The 27,630-nt window shown below is 40.3% G+C and overlaps 1 protein-coding gene across 5 annotated transcripts in view; it reads left to right on the top strand.

Moving 5' to 3' along the window:
- The window catches only part of LOC6652439 (protein qui-1), a 42,983-nt gene that overhangs the window by 3,309 nt on the left and 12,044 nt on the right, over window positions 1-27,630 (top strand). For 4 of the 5 annotated variants that reach the window (XM_023181017.2, XM_023181018.2, XM_002074695.4 and 1 more), the window contains exons 3-13: window positions 15,365-16,065; window positions 17,237-17,562; window positions 17,784-17,947; window positions 18,013-18,157; window positions 18,217-18,385; window positions 20,689-21,610; window positions 21,666-22,156; window positions 24,436-24,883; window positions 25,016-25,148; window positions 25,232-25,343; window positions 27,420-27,602. In XM_023181017.2, coding sequence (XP_023036785.1) covers window positions 15,871-16,065; window positions 17,237-17,562; window positions 17,784-17,947; window positions 18,013-18,157; window positions 18,217-18,385; window positions 20,689-21,610; window positions 21,666-22,156; window positions 24,436-24,883; window positions 25,016-25,148; window positions 25,232-25,343; window positions 27,420-27,602 — 3,288 coding nt within the window. In that variant the 5' untranslated portion in view covers window positions 15,365-15,870. Of the gene's footprint in view, window positions 1-15,028; window positions 15,046-15,364; window positions 16,066-17,236; window positions 17,563-17,783; window positions 17,948-18,012; window positions 18,158-18,216; window positions 18,386-20,688; window positions 21,611-21,665; window positions 22,157-24,435; window positions 24,884-25,015; window positions 25,149-25,231; window positions 25,344-27,419; window positions 27,603-27,630 lie in introns of those variants that run through there. The other variant, XM_047009861.1, reaches the window with a different exon arrangement.

The raw sequence follows: 27,630 nt of genomic DNA, 5'->3' as shown, positions 1-27,630 counted from the left end.
ACAATATTGGATGAAAGCGAGTATTTTGCGAGGGTATACAGAAATCGACGTATACGAAGACATTCTGGACCTCTGGTCAAAAAGTTAGTTGAAAAGACTTTTAATTAGCTAAATTTTCTGTGTGTTTAGGGCGGCGAAATTATTACACTGAATTCATAAAAAAGTATTAAGAAGAAAAGCCATTTATTTCCTTTTGTTCTTTTCTAGTCGAACAAAAGGTATAAAATAAATATATGGCCTTTGCTTACAATTAGACGAACGGTTTTCTTCTTATTCGAATTGCCGGCAGGGCGTATGCGTAATTTGGCTACTGGCGATTGTTGCTACTGTTGCCGCTGCGGCTGTCTTTGAGCTGTATAAACATAAAACTTGTTTATATTTGCACGCTCGATTTTCAATGTTGCGAGTACACACACACACACTCACCCACACACACACACACACTCACTGAGAGGCATAAAAGTTGAAAACAGCTAAACAAACAAATGCAAAGTGCGTCCATTCGTTTAATATTGTGTTTGCTTCCATTCCTCTGCTCCTGGCCCGGCCCCTCTGCCGATATTAATTGCCATTCATTCGATTCTCGCTGCTCTCGCAATCGCAATTTTATATTCATTGAAACTATAAACTGTTTATATGTATGAGATGATGCTTGTTGCATCCTGCCATCCTCTTGCTGTTGCCACTTTTCCATTTGCTTCCTCACTCTCAGTTTAAGGGCTGACTCATCACACACTAAGCCAATTTAATTGGGGTCACATTTGTTTGCCACAGTTGGCCCAAATAAGGTCCGAAGTTCTTCTTCTCACATCTTCTTGTCCCGTCCCACCGACCTTGGTCATTTGTGGCATAAGTCAATTTCAATGTCCGACCATTTGTTTAATGTACAGCCGCAAAAGCCCATTAATATTAATAATATTCAGCTTTTGAATTGGCATAATTTTTGAGGCATCCGTTAATTTTTTGGATGTGCGTTGTTTTGTTTTCGTAAACTTAAATGAGCAGCAAAGTCATTAGATTATTATAAACATTCAGAGGAAATGGCACTGGAATATTGAGCTTCTTTCAAGTGGATAGTAAACTCATTTCTATCGGGCAATCTCCTCTCTGTTCCATCAACCCACATTTCACTCGTGTGTTCAAATGATTTCTTTCCCCATTTTCAATAATTCGATTACATAAATAAAACATTTGTCCACAGTTGGACAATGTTCACTGTCGAATTGATTGAAAAGGCTGAAAATTCAGTTTGTCTTTGTGAAAACTTAAACAAATACCTTACAGACACACACACATTTCATTTATTAGTATTGACTAGTTTACAAAATATACAACGATATTGATTTGACATTCTGAGTAAACATTGTCTTGTATTCTGATAGGCATCAACCATCATTTTGTCGAAATATTGCTTTAATAAATATTATCTATCATATCCATCTGGACTGCTCTTTCGTTTTCTTTACTTATGAATGTGTTTGAGACTCCTCTAATATACAATCGGATTGAATCGACTTCGGTTAATCACAACTAAGGAGTTGCCAGTAGCTAAGAAACTGAGTCTAAACGGCTTGTTGTGTTTGCTTAATGTATTTCAGGTAACATCTGTGATTGTTATAAGGTTGTCCAAAGTTGGGGGAATGATTAAACATTCTTAATTCTTTAAAGTGTTTTTGTTTTTGGTTGTTTTGCCGAGAAGCCAGAAATTGGATAACGAAACACATAAATTGATTTATACATTTTTTATAATTTTCAGCTGTAAGCGAAAAAATATTCTCTTCCTCTTTATGCAACATCAATCAAATTTGTGTTTTTTTCTTCATGTAGCTATACACTTTTTAAATTTTCTTCCTGCCATCGCCAATTAGGTAAAGTGCGGTCTGGCCAGGCCGGTCTGCTTTTGACTTTCAGTCGTTTCCGTCTCTGTCTCTCTGGGACCTCCAACAGCAGCAACAGGAATAACGTGGCGTATGAGTAATAAGCTAAATAACGTATTTATCTGAACCACACACACACACACACATACACACACAACACATATACATTTTAAATGCAAAGTGGCGCTTTAAGTTTAAACGTAAAGGTAGGGCACACTAGCACAAACAACCACGTATAGCCACACACACACACACACACACACACACACACACACACACACAAACCAAAGGCAGATGGACGTTTCGGCTGATCCCGAACCTGGAGCTCTGGCTCTCGAGAAGTCACGGCGAAGTCACGTTCGAGTTAACCCAACTGCTAAGTGGGCATGGATGTTTCAGCTCATATCTACACCGATTCGGGCACGAAAGCAGCCCAGTATGCGTTCTATGCCAAAACGGCGTAGTAGAGGATGCCGAGCACGTGCTTTTCTGCTGCCCAAGATTCCAGAGTGAACGCCATGAGCTCGAAGAAACCTTTGGGGAACTACCTACGGTCGAGAACACTGTCAACAAAATGTGTGCTAGCCAAGAAAAGTGGTCTGCGGCCTGCTCATTTGCTAAAAAAGTTATGGACACTCTTCGCCGCCTGGAGAGGCAGCGAAACGCTTGAGGGGCATGAGGCCCGCCTTTTAAGCCTGCGAAGCAATACCCCCCGGCAGTCCCGCAGGTTAAATTGGCACCCAACACTTCTTCTTTTCCATTTCTACCTTCTCCACACTATACCCTTTCATCTTAATCTAACTTTGTTATATTATTGTTAAATAAATGAATTAAAAAAAAAAAAAAAAACACACACACACACACACACTCATACAGTCATACGATCAGGACAATGAACGAGTGTCCTTCACGTGGCAGTTGCAGGGTGCCTGCTAAAAACAGGATAACCGGCGGTAAAGTGCTATAAATCAACACTCAAACCACTTAATAAAGGCAACGCCATTAGACAACAACAAACGTCCCGATGGCATTGCCTGGCTGCAGCCAAAACCCACCACCTCGGGCAACCCACAATACACACACACACACACACACACACCCACACACATACCAACCCCTATCTCCACCCATTTGTTTGCTACTCTCAACTACAACAATTTTTCCCATCATTTCCACGCGCATTTTTCGCGTACTTTCTTCTCTCCTCCAGCAAGCGTGAAATGAAATATCAAGGGCAACAGCAGGGGATCAGGGGTAGGGGGAGAAAAGAAAAGCTGATGGAATAAAAATTATTAACAAATGCTGACAGCTCTCGGTGTAAACAGGCGTCGATCTGTGGCAAAAACAGAAATATTATTTGCGGGTGTTTTCGTCACGCGCTTTAATTGCCACGCCTGTCTGAGTAGCAACGCCAACAGCCAAGAGGGCGTGTGGTGGAGGGGGCGTTGCTGGTGGTGCTGGTGGGCGATGCTAATACCTCGGCCCGACTCTTGTCTGTTTTGATTTTTTTGTTTTTGACTCTTTGCATCTGTTTAACATAAAAGAATTTGGAAATAGCCAAACATTTTACATAGCTTATTGGCCATGTCATTATCTATGTATATTCATCTTTCTCTATCGACAACTCGCTCTTCTCTCTCCTCCCCACCTCTCCATGTCATGTGGTATCTGTTTTGCTCTCTTATCGCCAAGTGAAAGCCAAACCTCATTAACGCCGGCATTCGGAATATTATTTTAAATATTTGCACAACGTTTAACTACTTCCATTTTTTTTCTTGTCAGTTCGAGCCAGACAAAGCACAGAGTATTTGTGTGTATGTGCGTGTAGGCGTGTGTGTGTCTGTGTGGGCATCTGTAAGGGTCCATAGGCGTAGCGAGGGAAAACCAAGTAACAAACAACAATAGATTAAAACTGTGTGGAAATGGTCTTCTCACTTTGCAACGAATCGAAACTAACTTCTTTTTTCTAAGGCTTATGTTATTTTCGTTATCCTCAGCATCAACCTGATACTTCTCTTGAATATTGCTAGGCCAGTTGTCACACTCTGCGTATACGTTATTATTGGCTGACCAGGCTATTGCCAGAAGAGCAGAAATTATAATTAAATCCCGTGTGATTTAATCACAGGACAATCAAGAGTTAGTTGATATTCAAAATATATCCATATAGTTTCTTATAAATGTTAAATACCTTTCAAAAACCACAAGACTAAGGACGAAATAAGATTCGGCTACGCCTTTGTGCAAGTGTGTGTGTGTGTGTGTGTGTCTGTGGTTATGCCAATGAATAACATACGTTGCTCCGTTCATTTTTTTCTTTCCCTTCTCCATTGTTATCTCTCTGCCATGTAAGTGTCTCGGTCTTGGTATTCTGCGTGTTTTTCATATGTGTTTGTGTATTTGTATGTGTGTGTTTGCCACAATTTTAATTAAATATGAAATACTTTTGTTGGGTAGAGCTGCTGGGCACAGCTGGAGCGGGAACCCACACATACACACACACACATATGCATAAACAAGAATGAAAATGAAGAATGCTTTGTCAAACGATAACAGTAACAATAACAATAAAAACAACGAAGTCCTTATACTCTTGAAGATAACTATGAAACTACAGACATTGTGATATCTGTCTGTCTGTCTCGAATGTGCATTATTTGTATAGTTTACCTTTACTTGATCAGGTCAGGTTAACAAGTTTGCAATCACAAAGAATTGGAAGGATAATCTTCAAGCCCGAGCTCAATTTATAAATATGTATAACCTTTTGGCTTAAAAAGTAATTGCCAATTATCTGAGATAAGCAAATATGCGTCAGCTCACAAATATTTTTCAATTAATCTTAAATACATTGAGAGGTCTTTTGTTAGGAATTCTTTGAAATGATTAATTTACGTGTGTTTTTATAGTAAACAACCGTGAAATTGTTGGTTAGTCAAAGTCTCAAATGGAATGGGAAAAAAAACACAATAGAATCAAGAATCAAGGAATTAATTATACCAGGACGGTGAAGTGGTATATAAAAGTCGCCACAATATAACTTTTCTGTTTTCCACATTAAGTAAATGTACATACATATATTCCTGATCAGCATCATAATTTGAATCTCAGAGATTAAAGAGCGGTTTTTTACACAATTTCTTAACCAATGTTTAGGATTATTAAACTTTTCTTAAGCTAATGCGATAGAATTAGACTCAACTTAACGATATAGACCATGATTTCGTCTTGTCAAAAAGCTTTCATGGGCAAAATTTAAATTTTGACTATTGATTTAAACTTTTAGGTATTTTGGCCTACAATATCTACAGTTCTAGCCTATAATATCTCTGAACTCTTGTTCAAATGAGAAAATTTTCCTACCCCAAGCCATATTCGACCTCAGAAACTAGTCAAATTTGAATATCCAAATTCCAAACCAGTTTTCGATTAAGTTTTGTCTTAATAAAAGCGCCATGAGTTGGAAAAAACAATTATTTATTGATTTATGAAATAATTTTTGTTATTTTTTTCACTTGTCCATGTATTTTTCGTTCAAATGCCAACAACTTTTAAAAAATACAAGAGCAAAAACGTAAGACGTATGTATTTATTGAATACGAAATTGAGGAAAAGTTCATTGGATATACGAATGGTATATCGTGTTAAACCTGTTCCTTTAGTAAAAAACATTATCTAAAACAGTATTAACAGGCTATTTGGTAAATAACTTCGATTCGATAAGTACTTAACTGACAAAAGAATGAAGTAAGCAACTGACCACCACAACCCCAAGTCAAAGTTGAGGATTCTTAAAATCTAGGATGAAAAAGTTTCTTCTACCTCACATTGTGGCTACTTTGCATTTAATTTCGCTTTTTATCCACTCGGACACTATTTTGTTAGAAAGGAGTAACTCAACAAAGAAATTAAATTATCTTTGGTCATAATTCATTTAAGCCTTGGCGGAAACTGATGTCGGATGGTCAATCGGAGTACACTTAGAATTGGTTTAAAAATGATTTTAACTGGGCTTAAAAATATGACGATGGATGACCAAAGCATCACTTTCTCTCTGGGGTTCTTCCCGTTTCATATTTAAATCAATTATAAAAAGTTTCACTCTGTGTACATTTTTAGTTTTTATGAGTTCTCAATTAAGTGCACTGAAAAGTCCTTGGGCTCTCAGTGTCTCTCTCTCTCTCTATCGCTCTTTCTCTCTCTATTGTAGCACTTTCAGTTCTAGTAATTAGAATTCGCATGCGTGTCTTTGGAAAATTTTTATAGCTTTTGCAAGACGCTTCGGCCCATAAATAAAAACTGTTGCATGCTTCTTCTGGCCACGGCATGTGGCTGTAGTTTTTCCGGAGAGTGTTATTGCGGTTGCTGTTTTCAGCGCAATCTGCGCCACTTGTTTACGACCGTTTAATGAATGTTGGCACTTGGCGTCAGGCAACACAATGGGTCACATGTGCTGAATGGGCCAGAACGGGAGAGACCCGAGAGCCCCGAGAGCCCCGAGAGCCTTGAGAATGCCTACGAGGAAAACCAATTTGCCACAGCACCGAAAAGGAAGCCGCAGCGAGGTAAATGGCGGAAGGGCATGAAGCGAAACGGCTTCAAGTTTTGCTTTTATTGGGTTGCATTTTGCATTTTGGCCCTGGCCTAAACTGAACTCAACTCAACTCAACTCAACTCAACTGAACTGAACTGAACTAAGCTGTACTGAACTGACCTGACTTTTAGGTCAACTAGAAGCAACCAGAAGCACATGCAAAACAGCAGCAGCCTTCAATCTGGGCCCAAATGCTCTAACCAGTCAGTCAGTCAGTCAGTCAGCCACTGTAAAAACAAAAGAGGCCATCAACAACAACAGAAGCTTCAAGTTTCATGTTCCTCTTGAATTTTCCTACTTCATTTTTCCAGCATCACCTCCTCTCTCTCTCTTTCTCTTACTTATGCTTAAGTGCGACTCTTGTAAAAAAAGGAAAACTTTGGTATATTCTTGAGATTGAGACAAGAATTGACTCCCCAACCAGACCTTCACCCACTTGCACAGCTCTTTTGATTCCCACACAAACTGTTTAAATTGAAATTTAATTTTCCTGGGCGCCAGCAAAGTTTTCCTTTGGCTTAATTTGTCTAATGAAAAGCGCAAATTGTACCAACAACCACATGAAGAAATGCTTGTTAACTTTTAGGGCAACTTGGCCAACTTGGCCTGCAGTTGTAAGTGGATAGCGGATAGTTGATAATACTTTGCTTGAGACAGCAAACAATTATTTCATTATAGAAACAATGCCACGATTGAGTCATGAATATTGAATGTGGTTACATATGTATGACCCATTTTGCTGCAGAAGGCCAGCTCAATAAAAATTGATTCCCCTAACCCTTACCGCAGAGGGAAAATCAATAATTTTTGACTTTAGCCCCCACAATGTTTGCTTTTGTTAGCCTTATCCTTCTGCCTTATGCCTTATCCCCTTGTATAAAGTTAAAGCCAAAGAAAAACTTTGCCAATATTCCATTCCATTAATGTTGTTGATCTGGGAATGGTAACGGCAATGACTTCTGATTTGTACTGATAAATGGGAGGGAATCGAACCGCTGTCGATTTCGATGTCAGGGGAGAACGTGGCATGCATCATTAACTTGAAAGCTGCTTATCATATTTGCTCATTGTGCAATTACGCGATGACTTTCCAACCGTCTAACCATCCCGTGCACTTTAAGAGCTTGGCAAATTGACAGAGATTTTAAATTGACATACAGGTGAGAGACGAGTGAGAAGGAAAATATATGCAAATCAGAAAATTAAAGTCATTCCTTCACCAGAAAACCGACCAAACCGATCGATTATATGTTTTCAGTGAATAATCACCTGAAATTATATACACCAGGCGGGAAAAAAGTCTTTATCGAAAAATATTGGTAAAAAAAAACTTCTAAGTAGTAAATTTTTCTGCTGAATTTCAGAGTAAACTGTTGTTACTCCTAAAGGACGATAAACACTTGGGAAAATAAAAAGGGAATGTTTTCCCGAATTTGTTTTTGTATAAAAAAACATTACTTTGAAGAATTTCGCCAAGAAATTGGCCAACCGCAACACAAATATTGGCAAATCCCATAATAATTAAATAGCAAAAAGCCGACAATCCTTTCACAATGCCGAAAATCAGAAAATCACAAAATGCTTTGCCATAATAATGTGTAAATAGAATCAAAAATTGTCGACTTTGGCGAAAGGCAGGCACTTGTCAAAAGGACGACAAGAAAGCCATGGACGAGGCAAAGGGAATGAAAGTGAAAACGAGAAGCAAAAGTTTTTTGTCAAGAAAATTCATTGACATGAAATTCGGTAGCGAACATTTTATGTGACAATGGCATGAAATCGAATTTGCCAAGCGACCGGAAATGCGCACGGCTGTTAAAAAATATATCTATAAGTATGTACGTGTACGCGTACGTGTGTTTGTTCTGAGCGCCAGTGTGTGTGTGTGAGCTAAGGTTTTGGGTCTTCAATTCAGCCACAGACAGACAAAAGGAGGGCTGCTGTCTGCAGGACTTTTTGATTTATGCCACACACTTCTCTCTATATTTGTTATACCCTTTCGTAGTGTGAAAATCCTTCTTACTAGCCCACTTAATGCATATATTTAGCTGATATTTATTACAACTCGTGCCGAATTCATCAATTCCAATTCTGTGGGGACCTTTTTAAATTATAAGAAGTAAATGAATTTTTTATAGCAAGTACAAAATTGAATAGTTTTAAATCCAATATACCTACTCATATTGAATCTGTGAAAAACTATTAGTAAACTCCAAATTTTAGATACGAAAACCTTCGTTTAAGTCTAAATTCGTTTATTGCCAAAATTGGAGACAAACTCAGTAGTTTGATGGTGAAAATGAAACAAGAATAAGTCTGCGTTCAGCAAGGATGAAAATCTTAAACTGATATTGACGATTTCGAAACATTTGTTTCGAAACTAACTTGTATCTACACTTCCTTGAGTCGAGAAGAGTGTTCAGACTTTGTTATGGCTTTCAGAATATTCCCATATCATTTTGTAGGCCAGGTCTGGCAAGGAGCTTCCTACTTGTTGGCAGGCTCTTTCTCTCCATCTTTCTCTCTCTCTCTCTATCTCTCACTCTCTCGCTTACCAAGTCACGAGCACAATGTATTCAAGCATGAATTGCGTGAGTTGCCTGTGCAAGCTTATTTACTTTTGCCGTTTTGCCAGGAAAAACAAAGCGATAGAATGCGAATACTATAGAAAAGGAAAACGAAACAAGACCGACAAGTGAGAGCCCAAAATGAAAGACTCACTTGAAATTGTTTTTGCATTTTTCCCATTCTATTCTTGTGTCACTGCCTGCTGTGCATAAATAAGATGAGGCTGGACAGTGGCGCATCCCAGAGGGTAACTGCCTCCCCATACTCCTACATTCAGCAGAATAAAAACTATTTAGTTATTTCACTTTACTATCGGTGTATTCGAATATAGCTAAATCAAAAAAATACGACTGATATTCAGAGAGAACTATCAAATAGAGTTGAAACTTCTTTGTTTTTTAAATCAGTTTAAAATAGTTAATTGGCCAGCTGAAATTTACATTCAAGATGATTACTTTTTGCAGGATTTTTACTAAAAATCCTTTCTCTTTTTAATTAGAAACGTCTCCCAGATTAGAAATCCTGGCCCGCCTCTGGGGTTGGCATCGAGCCGTGAAGGAAAGTAGGGCTTTTTGTATGTGTATGTGCTTAGAGAATGAAGAAGGCACAGCAAACGACCTTCAGGTAGTAAAAAAGAATAAAAATTGTCAAAAGGCATTGCAACCATTTTTCGAGTCTCCAAATTAAAAGCCTCGTCACAATCAAACGAGCAGCAGCAGCTGTGTGTCTCTGTGTGTGTGTGTATGTGTATGGTTGGGTGTGTGTGTGGTTGGGTGTGGGTGTGGGTGTGGGTTGGGTTATGTGAATGGTTTTTGGCTGTATAGATACTGTCTTTATGTTAATGTGAACCCTTCAAGGGTCAGCATTCTGATTGAGGACGGTTAACCAAGCACCGACTGGGGGCCAAATGGTCATCGAAGCTTTACAAATTAACTTCATAACTGCCAAGCTTCTTCTAGTCTGAAGAGCTCTTGAAAAACCCAGAGCAGCATAGTGTAAGCACATGCAATCGACATCAATTGAGGTCCTTATTCACATCCACATTCATATCCTTGTCCTCATCCTCAGTATCCTCCCCGTCCTCGTCGATGTCAATGTCTATTTCTATGTCTGTTGCTGCCACTCTAATTGCCAAGAGTGTGTTAAGTATATTGGAGACCATAAATCATCCAGATCGATTTTGATGCATGCAAATTGCTTCGAGCTAGACACACGTAGCCTGATTACAGGAAACATTCAACGAAAGGCAACGATTTGACTCCCCGATTCTCCGATTCCCCTTATTGGATCCGCAACAGTTGAAACGGTGAAATTGCTCAATTTTCACGCATCATCTGACAAACGAACAGCCGAAAAAGCCAAAAAATGAATAAAAAAAAAAATCAATTATCCCACAGTGAGAGAGGGGAAGAGAGAGAAGGAGAATGCTGCGGGTGGTAACCGAGGGGAAACACACAAACTTTTACCCAAATGGCAGCTCATTTTGTATTTATCAAGAGAAACAGAAACGGAGAAAAAAACATTGAGGAGCGAGATGCCACGTCTGGCCTGATGGCGAGGCATAAACTTTTATTTCAATGAGAACTGAGCCAGAGTTGGAGCAGTGGCAATCCTCGCCAGCCACAGCTGGGACTGTGCCCAAAAAATAACAAATATATACAATACTTATGTATGTATGTGTGTACACTCTCTGGATGACTGTGTGTTCGTGTGTGTGTGTGTGTGTTGCTATTTTTGTCGAGACACAAAACAACATTCATGGCATACTTTTAGGACATAGTCAGAGTTGAGTGTGGTGGCAACATTTATCCTTGGCATACAAATGCAGGTAATAAAAGGCACAAAACATGCAGAATGTGATGAGGAGGGAGAGTAACAGATGGAGAGAGTGAGAGCAGAAAGATGAAGAAATAAGAATAGAGTAGGCAAAAAGTTGGACCGATGGGGGGGAGGACAGGCAAATGAAATGCTGCGACTGTTCTAATTTTGGGCATTCTTAAATATTTCAGGAAAAATGAGCAGCTAAGCAGCCAGGATAACTATGTACTTATGTTAGTCCTTTGAGAGACAGAGAGAGAGAGAGAGAGAGAGATATAACCCACATATGTATGTATATCCTGCATAGCATTTCAGAGCTCTTGGTCGCCCTAGTCCTAGTCCTAACCCTACCATAAATCCATACGTTTCCTGTCTTTGTTGGAAAAATGCTGCCACAGTTTGTTTGCTGATTTTCCTCTTTTTTGTTTTGCATTTTTGCCAGCTTTCTCGTTTGCTTCTACTGTTGCCTCTTTTGTGTTTGTTATACGCCTCCTTTTCCTTTTCCTCATTTTCGCTTCATCTCTTTCCTTCCCCTGTTATTTCTGCTTGTGTTGCCTGTTGCGGTCTTTGACTTAGTGCCATTTATTTATTTATGTCCTGCGCGTCAGTGCCAATATTTGGTTAACGGTTAATGTTCAGTGGCTTCAACAATCTGGTTTCCATTATGCAACTTATAATCGAAATGAGGTCAATAAGAAAGACCTTACGATGAAACTCTTATGTATGTATGTATCTGAAACAGAGCAATATGTGTGGGTGCATATCTTATATAAATGCACTTTACATTTTCAATTAAGCTATTGAGAATGTTATTTTCAACCTTTAAAGACTTTTCGTTTAAGTAGAACTTAGTTAAGTATTGCAAAAAACTTAGTTAAGTATTGTTAAGCGGCAAAAAATTTGAGTACATTTTTTTTGACCTTAAATTCTGATTTCATTCGATTGTTACTTAATGTTAGTGAAAAGTTTGGATAAGTTAATTTATAACGTTCAATTGGTTATTCTATTGAGATGATGTTCTGTAAATTTCGTGGGCATATCTCTGATAGGTTTTTTTTAAATGTGTTTTGATAAAAAGCCCCCAAATTCGGACCCGGCAAAAAAAAAAAGACACATTTTCAAAATTTGTAAAATTGATCGTACACCTTTGGACTCAAAGAAAAAGTTTTAGATCTAGTAAAACTAAGATAAACTGCATACCACAAATTTTCAATTTGGCCCCAGGGTACATTTTGGAGCCAATTGAAAAATTTAATTTTGTATGGAATTTTTTGGTCTCTCTGCTTGACGTCACTTTACGGCACTAACACACACTAAAGTATAACTACACTTGAACTATGAAAGATAGTCAATTAAATTTCCTGTCTGAATGAGATATTGCGATCAAAATCGGATTAAAAATAGATAGACTTCGTTGCCCTGCAAAAAAGGTGTAAAGGGGTTTTTTTTCAATAAAAACTATTTCAAGATTTAAATATTTTTTACCTATTGCGTCTTCTGATTGCTTGCCTGTTGGCGAATTTTTGTCCCTTTTACCTACTTAACGGCGTTTTGCATAGGTAAATCAGACTTTGAAATCATATTTACATGCAACATCTATTTCAATCAAATTACTCATCATTTAATGAATAACTGTATATTAGAATGCAAGGAATCTCATGTCATTTAGTCAGAATATAGTTGACGAATTGGTATGTATATTAAGTCAATTTTGTGTGCTATAGCACAGATTGGCTATCTTTCTTACTCGAAACCATCGAGCACTTCAGCGCCTCTATCGGCGATGGCCATCCTTTTGGTAAAATTGCATTTTCACATATTTCTTTAGGTACATACGATTAGGTATGCCAAATTTAAGAGCTCCTTAAAATAACTTCGGAGTCTACACACTCCATTTAATGGCTCTAGCCCTTTGAGTCTCCGAGATCTAAGTGTTAATTCTGATCAATCATATATTTATCTATATAAATCATGGTTATCCTCTTTAGCGTCTTTAATATAGCATTTCATGGCAAGTGGATTGATAAACCATCTAGCTATCTATATATCCATTTTGTTTTCAAATTTGCAAGCTTCATTGCATTGCAATTATCCTGTATATCTAGTTATTTTGCTCTCCTTCTTCGTGTTGTTTCTCATTTCAGCAGCCTGCCAGACTGCCAAAGGCAAAAAGTAAAAGTATGGCGAAAATGTTCATGTTATGTAAACAGCAAAATGGTTATGTCTTTTCCACATTTCTGTCAAGCAATCTTGTACTTGATATTTCCTTCTTTTCCCATCCCGTTGGCGTCCCTTCCAGTGTCAGTCCTGTCTCCTGGTGTCCCATTTTCCCCATCACTGCTTCCGCTGAAATGCACTTTCACTGTTGGCAACTGTTGAGATGCCTTCTTTGTGGCATTTCTGGTAAATATTTAAAATGAAATCGAGTGGATGTGGCTCGCTTTCAGTGTTGAACAATTTTTATTCACTGCAACGACGGGTGACCATCCACACACGGATGCACACACACACACACTGTGAGAGTGTGAGAGGGAGGGCCGTTTCCGTTTCCCTAATGGAAGTCATTTGACACCCAAACGCCCACAAACCGAAGAATGGGAGCAAATGATAGACCAAGACAGTCTATTGACAGCAGTAGCACTAGGAGAATGGCAAAGGAAAGATAGGAAGGGAAGTGTGTGAGACACAACAACGATAACTTCCTTTGCCATGGCTAAATGTCCTTGGCAAGTTTTTGTTATTTGACAGTTTTGATGAAACGCTTTGCCCGCACAACCCAAAATGTCGGAAATTGTCTAATAATGGGGTTAATCGGCATAACGATCCATTCTGGGACAAGGTAATTGTCTGTTGAGCACATACAGACTTTGACTTAGACATAGACATAGACATAAACATCGACATCCACATCCACATCGAGATCCTGGTAGATAGCTATTTAGATGGGCGTTCTTGTGAATTAAACGACCTCACACCTTTTGTCAAGTGGCCAATGAATGGGTATTTATTTATACGCTTACATATGTATGTATATAATGTTCACATCATTGAAACAAAAATCGACATTGACGCTCATTAAACGTAATTTGTTTTAGAAAATAAATTATTTAAGAGACTCGCACACACGTCGAGACACACATAGGTACATGCCTGGGGCCTGGCTTCAAACCTTAAATGGCAAAACTAAAGGCATTGCCTTTAGTCCTCAAACGAGCAATTTAGCCAACTCATTGAAGCGGAATTAATTGCAATCGATTTTGTTTGGCGGCCCTAGGCTGAGGGGTCTTCATTAGTAACTAACCAAACGGGGAGAGCGCGGACAAGGGAGACCGAAGGCAGCCACAGAAACCCATTGTCCTTCTTTTATGTCTCTCTTGCCTCTCTCCCTTCATAAATTCCTCTGTGGCTGCCAGCTGGCTTAAAGTTCGACTAGTAGCATTTTGCACAAATTCTCACTCAATCTTATTAAATTATATTGCGATGTCATTGTCACACGCTGGGAAACAAAGTGTAGAGTAGAAAATCCAAAACTTAAGTTCAACCTAGGGAATAATTCTTAATTTCACCAGAAATTAATTCTAAATGCTAAACAAGTCTGTCCTGCTTAAGCTTAACTAAACTTAATTTTACTTGTGTCCACTTAAAAATTCTCACTCTTCTCACTTCCAATTGGTGGTCGGTCAAACGAACCCAACTGAAAGCAAATGAATATTGTGGGACTGGGCTATTGTATTACGAATAAACACAGTCCCGGTTATAGTTTTATATTAGTTTTATTTAATGTTAAGATAAGTATTGGTTTTTAGTAAATAGTAGGTATAATTATAATTAATTGTTTAATGTCTTTCGGCTTTTCGTCTTAAAACCTCGTCTTTAACTTCGTCTTCTTCATGCTTCTCTGTCTGACCGGCTTGCCAGATTGTCTTGCGCTTTTTTGAGTCAGCTGACTGAACTAGGGCTGGCTGAATAGGATTGCCAGACCATTCCCACAATATTAAATTTTGCTTAGTTGTCCTGCAACTAAATTTATTCACAGTCGTTTGTGAATACTATTACTAACGCATTTAAGTTTTTGCGGTCGTCGAAATAGATTTTTGTCAGAACTGAACTAAATTTTTATTGTCAAATATTTACTTTTTATGAATCCAAGTGAAAATCATCTTGGATCTGAAGCTTTTCTTTGGAAATGTATGCAAATGTTTTGCTGTCGGCAATGTTTGTGGAAATTTATTATTTTCGACATGACTGGGAGAAGTTGAAACTTTCGCCTTGGCCGCACAACAAGCAGTTTCAATCAAAAATTGCAGTCAACTGTTAACACTTTGCCGACTTCTGCTGGTCCCGATCATCATAAAGCAGCAACAATTCATGCTAAACTTTTCGTGTCTCATGTGAAAAAGTTTTCGACTCCGGCCCATCCCGTCCAGTCTCCCTTTTTTGCTACTTTTTACATAAATTTCGCTTGGCGCCCATAAATACATTTGCTCTTTTCAATTTTTATTCGCAGGAACAGCAGGAAAAGGACGGAGAAAAAGAGGAGAAATCGACTAAAAAGGATAAACTTTTGGCACGCAATGCAGAGGTCCCCAGGCGGGGAGTCGTCCTGGTGCTGGTGCCTGGCCCACTTGCAAATGGATTGAACGTGGGGGGAATGAGGGAATATATATTCACATTCATTCACATATCCAGATACTATCTACCAAACACTTGCATGTATTTATATTCATGTGGATGCTGAACATGTGCCAAAGCCTTGGACTGCTTGGAGCTGTCGCTGTTGGTGCCGCTGCTGAAACCGCGAGGGCGAAGCTGTTGCTGGATTTCGGCCAAGTTAAATAAACAAAAGATACACAAATACAATCACACATAGAAACAAATACAAATAGACACGCGGACGGTGTAGAGTGGAGACACAGAGAACAACCATAAACAAAGCTAACCGAAGAGCCAACAAAGGACGAAGGGCAAACAACAAACAACACTCAGCAAATCCTCATCGGTTGTGGCCCAGAAATGGCTGCGCCCATCGATGAAAGCGTGCTGAATGCACTGAGGGGCGTAACCACCACACAGACCCGTTTGCCCAAGCCACTCCTCATCAAGATCTATGTGGCCAGCCTCAAACACGAATTCAATCAGGAGCGTCGCATGCTCCTGGAGCTGGTTGGACCCGAACTGCAATCGCTCTACGATGACCGTCAAATTGAGGTAGGTCAATACAGTGAACTTTATATTTTCATTAACTTCGAAAGGGAAACACTAATATTTTAAATGTTATTAACAAAAGTGGAGCAACTACCTAAAACCACTTGAAATTGACAACTGAATGAAGTGGTCTTTAAAATTCATTACACATTAATCAAAATCGGTTGAAGCTAAAATTCAAAGTCGTTGTTAATCAACGATTTGGTTAATCTGGTTCGTTTCTAAACTATTAACAGCTTTACTCTTACAATTAGATTCGCTAAAAAATATATATTTGAGGCATTAGTTAAAGTTCCAAAATCCTCAGTTTTTAATAAGCATTTAATAAGCCTAATTAAAGCATTTCCTTGGCCACGCATAGACACATAACTCAGCTCAAGTCCGAGTTTGTTCTTTAAGCTTGTAGGAAGGTTAGTAAAAGTATATTAAAGTTTCATAAAAAGAGAAATATTAAGTCAGGACATCAGGACATTATTTAAAAAACATAAATCCACCATTAACTAAGAATGAAAAAACATATATATCGGTCACTTATGTACCCAAATTATCGGAAAGACTATCACATTCGGATTGTTATGACAAAGATGGAATAAAAATAGCACATACACCGGACAATACCCTTAAACATGTATTCAACAAAACAAAATCCAAGATAGAGATGACTAATAGAAGCAATGGGATATACAAAATCCCATGCAATGGACAAGAAAACATACCGTGCAATAAGATTTACATAGGGACGACAAAATCGAAATTAAAAACTAGGATTTCCCAACACAAATCTGACTATAAAATGAGACATTACTCAGACACACCAAAAACAGCACTAATGACACACTGTGCAACTAGTGGATTTTATATATTAAGTCTCTATAAGAAAAATAGTATAGGACAGAAAAGTATTAAGTAGGAACGGCATTCAAGCGCATGAACTAATCAAATGCTTGTTTTACTTTAAAAGGACCAAGAACAAACCAAATTGCAAACTTTTCTTTAGACACAGAATATGAAGGTAAAATAATTTTATCTTTTTAAAGAAAGGTACCAACTTTTGGTCTATTTAAGAGGGGTTAAGAACGAGAGGCTTAGGTCTTATATTATTGAAATGACATTTTTTATGAAAAAACATATAAGTTTGTTTAACGTGTTCGAAATATTTAATCTAATAACGCAGTTGGAATTCGTGGATATGCATTTTGGTACGGGTCCATTGGAAGTGAATCAATTGGAGCGTGATCCTTATTTGCTAGAGGATTATCTACACGAGATCGACATCTGTCATGCCCATACAAAGAGTGTGTTCTTTTTGGCCTTGATTGGAGATGGCATAGGTCGTCTTCCGGTGCCCATCCAACTGGACGAGGATATCTTCGCGGCTCTGCTGGCCGACGCACAGATTGCTGCCGATGGGAAGGCTTTGCTGGAGCGTTGGTATGACCCGAGCCAATCCCCGAAATCGAACTCAGACCAGGCTGTACGAGTCCTCAAGCAGGACTACCGGTGAGTAGTGGCATAATCTCTTCCACTGTTAAATAGCCATTAGCTGCTGTTTCATGACTCGGAGCAATTATCCGCATTTGCTTTCATCTCGTTGGCAAATATTTGAATAATTTCTCAATAAAACGCTGATTGGGGGCCATGGGACGGAACAATTCGTTGCCTTTTTGCCTCCCACCCACCACATCGTTAGTTATTGATTAGTTGGTCTTTTTCTGCTGCAGCTTATTGCCGCTGGATGATTGGCTGGCCGAATCGCAGCAATTGCAAAAGACTATCGACCAATCCCTGCTGCGACTGGTTCAGTCAGGTGCCAAAGGAGACCTTTTGCAACGCATCCAGCAACTAAGACGCACACAGATAGAGCACGAAGTGCAGCGGGCAATGGGTAAGTAAAAGCAATTTTAGTCCACTTTCAACATCAACGCAAATATTCGCTTAAATTGCATTTAGGTCTGTCTAGCGAGAAGATTTTAGCCGTATTTCGGGAGAGAGCCGCTTCCTCCAGCAACAAGGATGTCGAGGCCAGTGAACGTTTGCGCAAAATTAAGGATGAACTGACCATGAACCTTTCAACGGATAATCACACCACCCTAGTGTAAGCTGAGATTCATTATTTTAATTGATTCGGCATTAGTTTGGCTGCTTTCGCTTCAGTGTGCCGGGCAGTGTCAGCGGCAGCGAGGCTATCGATCCGGATAACGAAGACCATGAATCGTATTTGAGCAAATTCAAGAATAAAGTCACCGATAAGCTGCGTCTGCTAATCGAGGCGCACATTACAAATGATCCCGACGTTATCAAGGGGAGGAAAAAGACTGTGCAGGTGAGTCGTCCCCCAGAGACAGAGCAGGTAAAAACACAGACGCAGACACCGTTAATGCTTTGTGTGGCAAGAGTCCGTGAGGGATGAACGGGCGGACGGGGGATGGGCTGGTTGGCTGGTGGGTCGAACCTGGAGGGGGAGAGAAGAAAAAGTGAAAAGAACAATTAACACAACAGACAAGCTACAAAGTGCTTTTGGCTTTGCTTTACTTTGCTCTGCTCTGCTCTGCTTTCCGTCTGCCTTGGAGCATTAAATTTAATTTATTTTTAGACACATTTTGTGTTTTTCTCGTTTCTGGACGCTTATTTAATCAACAGATCCTAAAGCAAAGCATTCCAAAGCATTCCCAAACAGTCATAAATTAATACCCAGAATTACAGCCAAAAAGAGAAAAAATAATAAGTATAATGCTTGTTTCAGCGTTTTAGAATTCAACTTCCATTGAAGTAACGTCGATGTAGCACACCAGCATTAGCCACATGATGGCCATGGGGATTGGGCGAATGGGGATCGGGAATGGGGAATCGGGAATGGGGGTAGTACATTCTCTTAAATGGGGCCAGAGCCAGCGGCAATTTGAGGCATGTTTATTAAATGCGGCTAAATTATGCATTATTCAAACTTCTTTGACTTTACGCTCTGAATTCAGACTGAAATTTAAGTTTCAGTATATAACATTTTTGTTGACAATGTAAAATTACCAAACAACTTAAATTCAAGCCTCAAAAGAATATTCCATTTCTTATAAGTAAGATAGTTTTTTAGAGTAATAACAAAGTAAATGTACTTGCCATATATTTTATGTCTCGATATCTCCTCAAAGGCTTGGGGCTTACACTTAAAATATTGGAAAGTCTTATTTTACTACGAAGCTTTTGATAAATCTAAATTAAACATTCTTTAAGCTGGAGTTGAGAACGTGTGTGATTTTTCAACTAGACCGAAAGATTCTTCTCGTTTTTTGTCTGCCATTTAAACGAAATTGAAATTGCAACAATTGGCGTGGTCCTTTTGCTTTGCTGGGGCTTCTTTCTACGAGCTGTGAACACTTTTGGGCCAAATTACATTCGGACTCTCTGGCCCTCAGTTGCATAAGTCGAACACTTTCGGGGCTGCGGGAGGAGGCACATCCGCTTGCTGGGCTCTTGTTGGCTTTTCTTAAAAGCATTTAACATTTCAACTTAGTGGAAACCGAAGGACGTAGCCGCGTAATGCAAGCTGGAAGCTCTCTCCTTCGGTCTGCCCTTTATGCCATTAGTGGACGTGGCCTCACCCATGCCCATGGCTTCTCCCATACTCTGACATATTAACACAGTTACACTTGTGCACAATGTACCACCACCACCATCACCTCCACCAACATCATCATCATGATGACTCTGGTCCTTGTTTGCACTTAACGACGCGGCAACATAAACTGCATTCAGGCGCAACGTGCTCCATGGCCAGAGTGAAAGTGTTACGAAAGGCATTTACCCCAGCATTTCCCAAACCCCTTAGAAACTTTGACAAAATGTTGCGGAATTTGCAGCCACAGCCAAGAAATATGCAAAGAGTACCCACCATCAGCAAACTCATCTCCTCATGTGGCCTCCCTATATGAAACGAAATTAAAACAAGTCAAATGTCAAGCTAATTAAGCATCTCAACTGCTTCTGAACCCATCTGGGTCCCATTGATTCAAAGACCTCTTAAGAAATGCAATACCCACAGAGGCAATGGCCGCCATTTCCATTTCCACCTTCTCCAATTCAGCTACTCCTTCAATGTAAGGGCAAAAGCTACTTAACCACATGAACCAGTCGAAGCCAAACCCATGGCTGGTTGAAGGATAAATCTAGCCAGGCCCATAATCTAGGGCGCCTTATATTGAGAACTTCATTTGAAGTTAACTTACTTCTGCCATTGGTTTATTTCTGATCCATCTAATTTTACGAAATTCCACTTGGAGATTTGCGAAACGGACCAAGCTGCGTCCCCTTCCAGCCCTGGTTGGCGCCTGGATAGAGTGGCATGAGTACTTGTTAGTGGCAAACATGCGAAAGCCAGACACCAAACGATGACTAGGTATGACTGACTTGCCTGTGCTCACCAGGTGACATTAAGGTAAACAAAGTTACGTGGCAAACACGCCGAATGTCAGTCGCATACTGACAAGATGATGATGATGATGATAAAGATGGGGATGATGGGGGAAACGGAAGCGGATGAGATACTTTGGCATCTAATATAGAAACCCGTGATGAATTACATCTCGTTCTCTGTCTCTATACCTTCCTCTTCTTTCTTTCTCTCACCCTCAGGAAATCTTTCACGAGCATGCCACCCATTTGCGCATCCTGCGTGAACACATCGAGAGCTCGGCCCTCATCGAATCTCGAGTGCCGGCACAATTACGACAGAACCTGATGACTAATTTCAGGAATGGCAGTCGGCATGCCCCTTACTTTATTTGCGGATCCGATGGCAGTGGTAAGAGCGCCATTATCAGCCATTTGTATGGTCAGGTGACCAGCTGGTTCAGCTCGACTCGTGTGCATCGTGTGATACGTTTCGCGAAGGCCTCGCCGCGCTCTGCATACAATTTGGAACTGCTGCGAGTTATTTGCCAACAGATTTCGATTATATTCAATATACCCGAGGGTTATCTGCCAAAGGATGCCTCGTTCGATCCGTTATATATAAGCAATTGGTTCCAGAATCTGTTGCGACGTGTCGAGGACATGAATAACGATGTCCTGTTCCTTTTTATTGACGATTTGCATTTGCTGAATCCCCTGGATTGCGATATAGTGACAGCGCTGTCCTGGCTACCGACATCTTTGCCCTGGAATGTACAGATCATTTGCAGTTCCACAACTCCGGTGGAACAACTGAAGTTCACTCCGATGCAGAGGGACAGATTTAGATCAGCCGAATACCAGTTCGATCTGAATTTAGGCGAATATGCCACCAGATTGAAGAAGCCGCCTCAGTGTATACCCCAGGACGTGGCCGATGTGAGCTTCCAGATCTATGTGGAGCAGCAGTTTGATGCCCTGGAATGGCACTACGGCAAGCAAGCTGTAGGCAGCTTGGCCGCCTACATCACCTGCTCCGAGTACGGGCTAAGCGAGACGGAGTTGTTGGAGCTGCTGATGCCCACCGAGGATCCAGAATCGTTTATTGACACTAAAAACGGCTCCTTTAGCTTCTCCAGCTTCAAGAAAATCCATAGGGAGATGGGTGAGTGTTTTTAAGGTCAGACTGTTGATTGATGATTGATTGTTTCTCGATTTAGATAAACTCTTACTGCTGCACGACAAGATCATGTCCGGCAAGGTATTAATCCAATGGCGGCACAACTACTGCGCATCAGTGGCCAAACGACGGTACACTGATGTCCAGAGGACGCGGCAACTGCACATTGAGCTGGCGAATCTTTTTTTCCCGCAAGAGGATGAGGAGGAGAGCACACTAGAGAATGAGTCGACAAAAAGCGAAACGAAATCCGTGATTAGCCTGAAGGAACTGCTCCCAGCATCGTCGTCCTCTACATTATCCATATCACACAAGGACAAAGAGCGCGAAAAGGACAATGTTTCGGCTGGCCGCAAGTCCTCCTCGACGCACCATAACGACGACACATCCACCTTCTACAATCCCATTGCTGCCGATGTATCCTACAGCATGCGACATGTCGAGGAGAGCTGGCACCATCTCATGCGCTCGGACGACACGACCCGCTTCAAGCAGATTGCAGTCTGCAATTTTGATTTCCTCCTTGCGGCGGTAAGTTGAACTTCCAATTTCTCGTTTTACTCTCAATTAGTCCTCGAATGTCGAGGACGTGGCGCCGCACCCAGCCACCCAGCGGGCACGTGGCGGAAATTAGTTTTGCAAACTGCAAAACAGAAACTGGCGATGAATTCAACTTGATTAGCTGTGTTTGTTGTCCGGACAATTTTAAATGGCAGACAAATTTCAGCAATTAATTTGTTGATCACGTTGTTAAACAAGTTTGCTGTCATTTTCCGGCTTTGAAATAGATTTATATACGCCACATAAAGCCCTAATAGACCATCCGTGGCCATAGACAGGGGACCACTATGCGGAACAAATTCACTTTTAACGACGGCGAAACGAGCCAAGGCAGTGAAGGATATTAAACAACAAAGTGTCCTTTTAAACGGCAAATAAATTGAACATTAATCCGAGAACGAAATCGTTAATCCACTTCTTAGGTACGTGTAGCATTGCGTTCACATCGACCCATGTCTTCAATGAACGAAAAAGAGTGCAGAAGTTTAAAAGTTTTCTACACGCACTTAATTTCCGACCAACTTTGGAGTCATCCAAAGAATTCTAACTAATCTCCGAGAGGAGGAAGTTTTTTTCAATGGAAGCTATCACCAATTACAAATCGAATATCAAACAACCATAACCATCCATAAACTTATGTAGGTCATTAATTTAGCCATAGGGCTAACCTCAACGAAGTATGGATTTCGATAATGTACAAGTCGTAATTTGTACTATTTGCATTTGGAAAACCGAAAATAATAAGCATCATTTAGGAAAATTAACTAAGAGGGCAGTTGTAGTACAAATTTTCTGTGAAATTTAAACAAAGAACAAATGGCAATCGACATATTTTCTCCTCTTTAGTTCCTTTGGATTGGCGTTAATCCTAGGTGCAGCTGTACTCCAAATCTGGTTAACCAAGCAGAATCCAATGCCTCAGCATTATCGGGCCTCACTCGATAACAGTTTCTCTGTTATCCCAACCAATATGTGACGATATATGTCTCGCCCATTATAATACAACTGTGAAATAATCTGTGAGCTATACTTTTGAAATAGATAATAGAAACGAGTTAAAAGCCTATATCAACTAGAAAACCATAAAGGAGTTACTCCTTACCAAGGAGTACAATCATAACTTCTTTGGATTTCTAATGAGCAGAAAAGGTTTTACTATATTGCTCTGTTGATTGCATAGAGGAAATAAACGATAGTGAAATTTCTCTGATGGTATTTTTCAGCGATTGTGATAACTTATTGAGACACAGAGAGTTTGGAATATGTATAATACTGGCCTAATGGTCAATGTCTTTGAGGTTCTATAAGTTACAGCACATCTTAGATAGATTCACTTCTCTTAGTTAATAATAAAAGTTGCGCAATTGGTCAAAGATATACTTACCTTCTTTTTTGTCCGAATAAATTTAGGGAATACTGGATGGAACGGATGGATGTATAAAAATTCATGATTTTGGACAATTTAATAAATCTGAAAAGGAATATAAACCGCATTCCTCATGGTTTATTATGAGAGAAAATCGAATTTTGTGTTTTGCTTGTCATTTTCCATGAACAGAATCTCTACTCGCCAATTTAAAATCCAATGGCAGATGTCAGCTCATTTCACTCGTTTAATTGTCTCTCATTGTCGTTTCTCCAATTCTCAATGTCTGTCTCTGCCTGTCTCTCTCTCTCTCTCTCTCTGTATGGGCGAAAAATGCAATTTGTGAGTTCGCCTTTGCCATTTGCTTTTTGCCAACACACAAATGATGGCTCGGACGGGGCAATCCTGTTGCCATTCCACTCCATTGGCAACAAACATTAATGCAAAACTCATTATTTCAGCTGAAAAATGAAAATGGAGTAATCAAATTTATCCTCCTCGTCATTCGTCCTTCCTCTACTCGAAGAGGAGACCAAATCGCGAATTAAGCACTCAATTTCATTTATTTAGCAACAACGGTCCACGGCTTATTGTTGATGACATTGTTTGGCGGAGAGTGTGATGAATTTTTAATTAAGCAAACGTTGAGTAAAAAAAAATAAACGTAAATAACGAATGCAAAAACTTATATTTGCCATCAACAAGAGAAGGTGAAATGCCAATTGCCACTTTTCATTTAATTAAACATTGCCAAAATGGAACCGAGCAGACACTTAACTTAATTATGCCAAATGTGAGAGGAGAGAAAACCTTGCTCTTTGGCATTTGCGGCGAATTCTCATTCATCTTCTCTCTCTTTCTATCGTGCATGATTTTGTTGCAGGTGCAAACGGTATCGATTAGCTATCTCCGATGTTTAATCGAGCATGTGCGATGCTATATTCTGGATAGGGACATCGAGCTCATCTATTATACCATTCGGAAGTCGAGCGACGTCCTCACCCGTGATCCCATGCAGCTGGGATCCCAGCTAATTTCCTGGCTGCGTCCCATCGCGGAGCACGACGACGATGACAACTCGCTGCTGAGCATGACAGTGAGATCGGCCACAGCGTGGTGTGACGGGTATGCGGTGCCGTTGCTGGTGCCACTAACAGGCTGGTTACCGGCCCCGCTGCCCTCCCAGATACGCACCATGACCGTCTCGGGAACAGGTGTCATTCGTGCGGTTTGTCTGGCCCCCTCCAAACAGCATTTGATACTGGCCACCAACTCGGGGGAGGTGCAGCAGTGGCACATAATGAGCAACTCGCTGGAGCACATATTCAAAGGTGAGTGCAGGGGGCAGTGGGCAGTGGGCAGTGGCCAGTGGGCAGTGGCCAGTGGGTGGGCTCTTGAGGTTTGGCACGTATAATGTGCTCTAGGGCTGCCATAAAGCGTCTGCTAATCATACGAATCTGCAGGACATACGGCGGCAGTCACGTGCCTGCTGGTGGCACCACCGCAACCGGAGTCGGAATTGCTGTTGACTGGCTCCGAGGACTCTACCGTTTTGGTCTGGCACGTGTCACAGCGCCAACGCCGTGCACACATCAAGTGAGCATAATTTGTTCAATTGGAATCTCTGCAGGCACCAATTTATTTATCCTCCCTCCCCCCCTCTCTCTCACTCTCCGCAGTGCCCATACTGGAGCCATTACTGGAGTAGCAGCTGGTGTGAATAATACCTTGATCATTAGCAGCAGCGATGATGCAACCATAGCCATCACGGAGCTGGCCAGCGGCAAACTGGTAAGCCAAAAATCTATTCTGAGTACTATATGAGATTTTGGTGTTGTTTAAAACTCACCTATTTAGTTAAGCGATTCCCAAATTTAACAAATTTCACAACTTAACTAAGTTGTCTAAACTTAGAATGCATCAAAAGTACAAGAAACTATCAGGACACCTTCAAAGTAATTGGTCACCTGGCCATCTCCCAATATGACTTTTTAATTACTATTATTTGTGAATTTATGAATTTCGACCTAAAAAAGTTTGGACAGTTTAAGTTGAAGTTCCAAATTGTAGTAGCAAATATGTTCTTTATTTATTATGTATCTATATTTTAAATCACAGGCTTATTAACAGCTTTTTATTATACGTCTGTCCTCTCTGATCGTAGCCCATTGAATGACTCTCTCTCTCCGTTCGTCTGTCTGTCTCTCTTGTCATTGCTTAGTGTTAGTTAACGTGCATACTGTTCTGCCACAACAGTGTTGGCAATTCCAGCATACTTATTGGTGTTCGTTATAGTTTAAACTAGTTATCCTACTACAAAATGTCTGTCCATTCCAAGAATTATTGTCCAATTTTGATTAATTACGACATTTCCTAGTTATTATCCATTTTACTGAATCATCAACTTGTCCTAAAACTGATGGAAATTTTGTTTTTCCATTTCCATTTCTTTATGTTTTTTGTTTATCAATATTGAGTGGATTTTGTTGTAAACTTTAATTAGAAATTCATGTAAATTGATGGCCACTATTCCGTATTCGGGTTTTGCGTAGTCCATTTTGAAAATTGCATTTACACACACCAACAGAAATGCACACACACACACAAAAGACAACCGAAATAAATGAAAAATGCATCTGCTGAACTAATTGGCAAGCCTCACCATCAGCCAAATCAAACAGACCACATTAATTTGCATAATTCCTGGGCCAGTCATGATGGAAGACCAATCCAAACATTGCCTTCCACTTGTCCCTTTCACTAACCCCACTAATACACACACACACACACACACACACAGACAGACGCCCTTCCCCACCCAACTATGTAGATAGACAAGGTCATAAAGCGTCGCTTGTTGAACATGAAATTTGTGTCAACCACGCATTTTGCGGCTGTTTGCATCATCTGCTCGCCTCGGCCTTTGAGGCATGCCACCACAGCAGCAGGAAGCAGGCAGAAGGCCGCAGGAGGCAGCTCACTGAAACCGAGTTGTAAGTCATATTATGTTGAAATTTCACTGTGATTGCCAGACCCGTCTAGTCGAGTCCTTCGCATCAGGCTGTCGACATACATACTCACGTATGAATTAGATTTATAGCCACTTCTTCTGTCCCTGGGCACATTTTAAAGTCACACATGAAAATATATGCACATATATGTATATAGACGCATAATTGGCCATCAGTGAGCAGGAATCTTGACTTTAAACGCACACAGACTCACACACACACACACATACACCGGGAGAGCGACCAACACGCAATTACATGCGCTTATTAAATTAATTACAATATTACGTATACGCCATGTCATGCCGATGTTGCTGGTGGTAGCTGCTGCTTTCCTGGGTGTTGCCTTTCATGTCGTTGGCATTTTCAAAGTCGTGCGGTAATTTATCAAACTTTTGGCATTTTTGTGTGACTGCCCCCCTCCCCAATCACCGTCTTATCACCTCAATTTCCCTTACTCTACAGTGGCATTGCATGGCATTGTCAACACATCGCATGCTAGGCGGTAATTAACTTAATGCATACAAAATGTGACACACAAAAAACGAGAACAACAAACAAGTTGAGCCAAGGTGGCCGGGGGGGCGGTGTGGGGTAGCGCAAACCACAGGATTTGACAAAAAAAAAAGAGTCAAAAGGCAACACCACATGTGTCACGCACACAAAGAGCAAACCCCCACCAGCATTGGGACCACCACCGAGATGTGGTTTACCCCCATTAATATTTAAAGCCTTTCGCTTTTTTTTGTTTTTTTTTTGTCTTGTTTTATCAAAAAACTATGTACGAACATATTGCGTTCAATGAGCTCATCAATATTCTCTATTTCCCCTTACATTCTCGTCCATATCGATTTAGATTCATCGCATTAGCCACCATCGGGGCCCAGTCACGGGCATATTGGTAGCAGGAGCTTGCGATGTCCTCATCTCGGGGAGCCATGATAAAACCATTTGCGTTTGGAATTTAGAAAATTTTGCTTTATTGAATACCATGCAAATGACTAGCCCAGTGCTGCGTATCGATATCTCATGGAATTCGGTAAGTGAAATACCCTTCAACAACTATG

This window comes from Drosophila willistoni (assembly GCF_018902025.1).
Source record: "Drosophila willistoni isolate 14030-0811.24 chromosome 2L unlocalized genomic scaffold, UCI_dwil_1.1 Seg168, whole genome shotgun sequence".
In the NCBI taxonomy this organism is placed as follows: Eukaryota; Metazoa; Arthropoda; class Insecta; order Diptera; family Drosophilidae; genus Drosophila; species Drosophila willistoni.
This window is presented reverse-complemented; position numbering and strand designations above follow the sequence as displayed.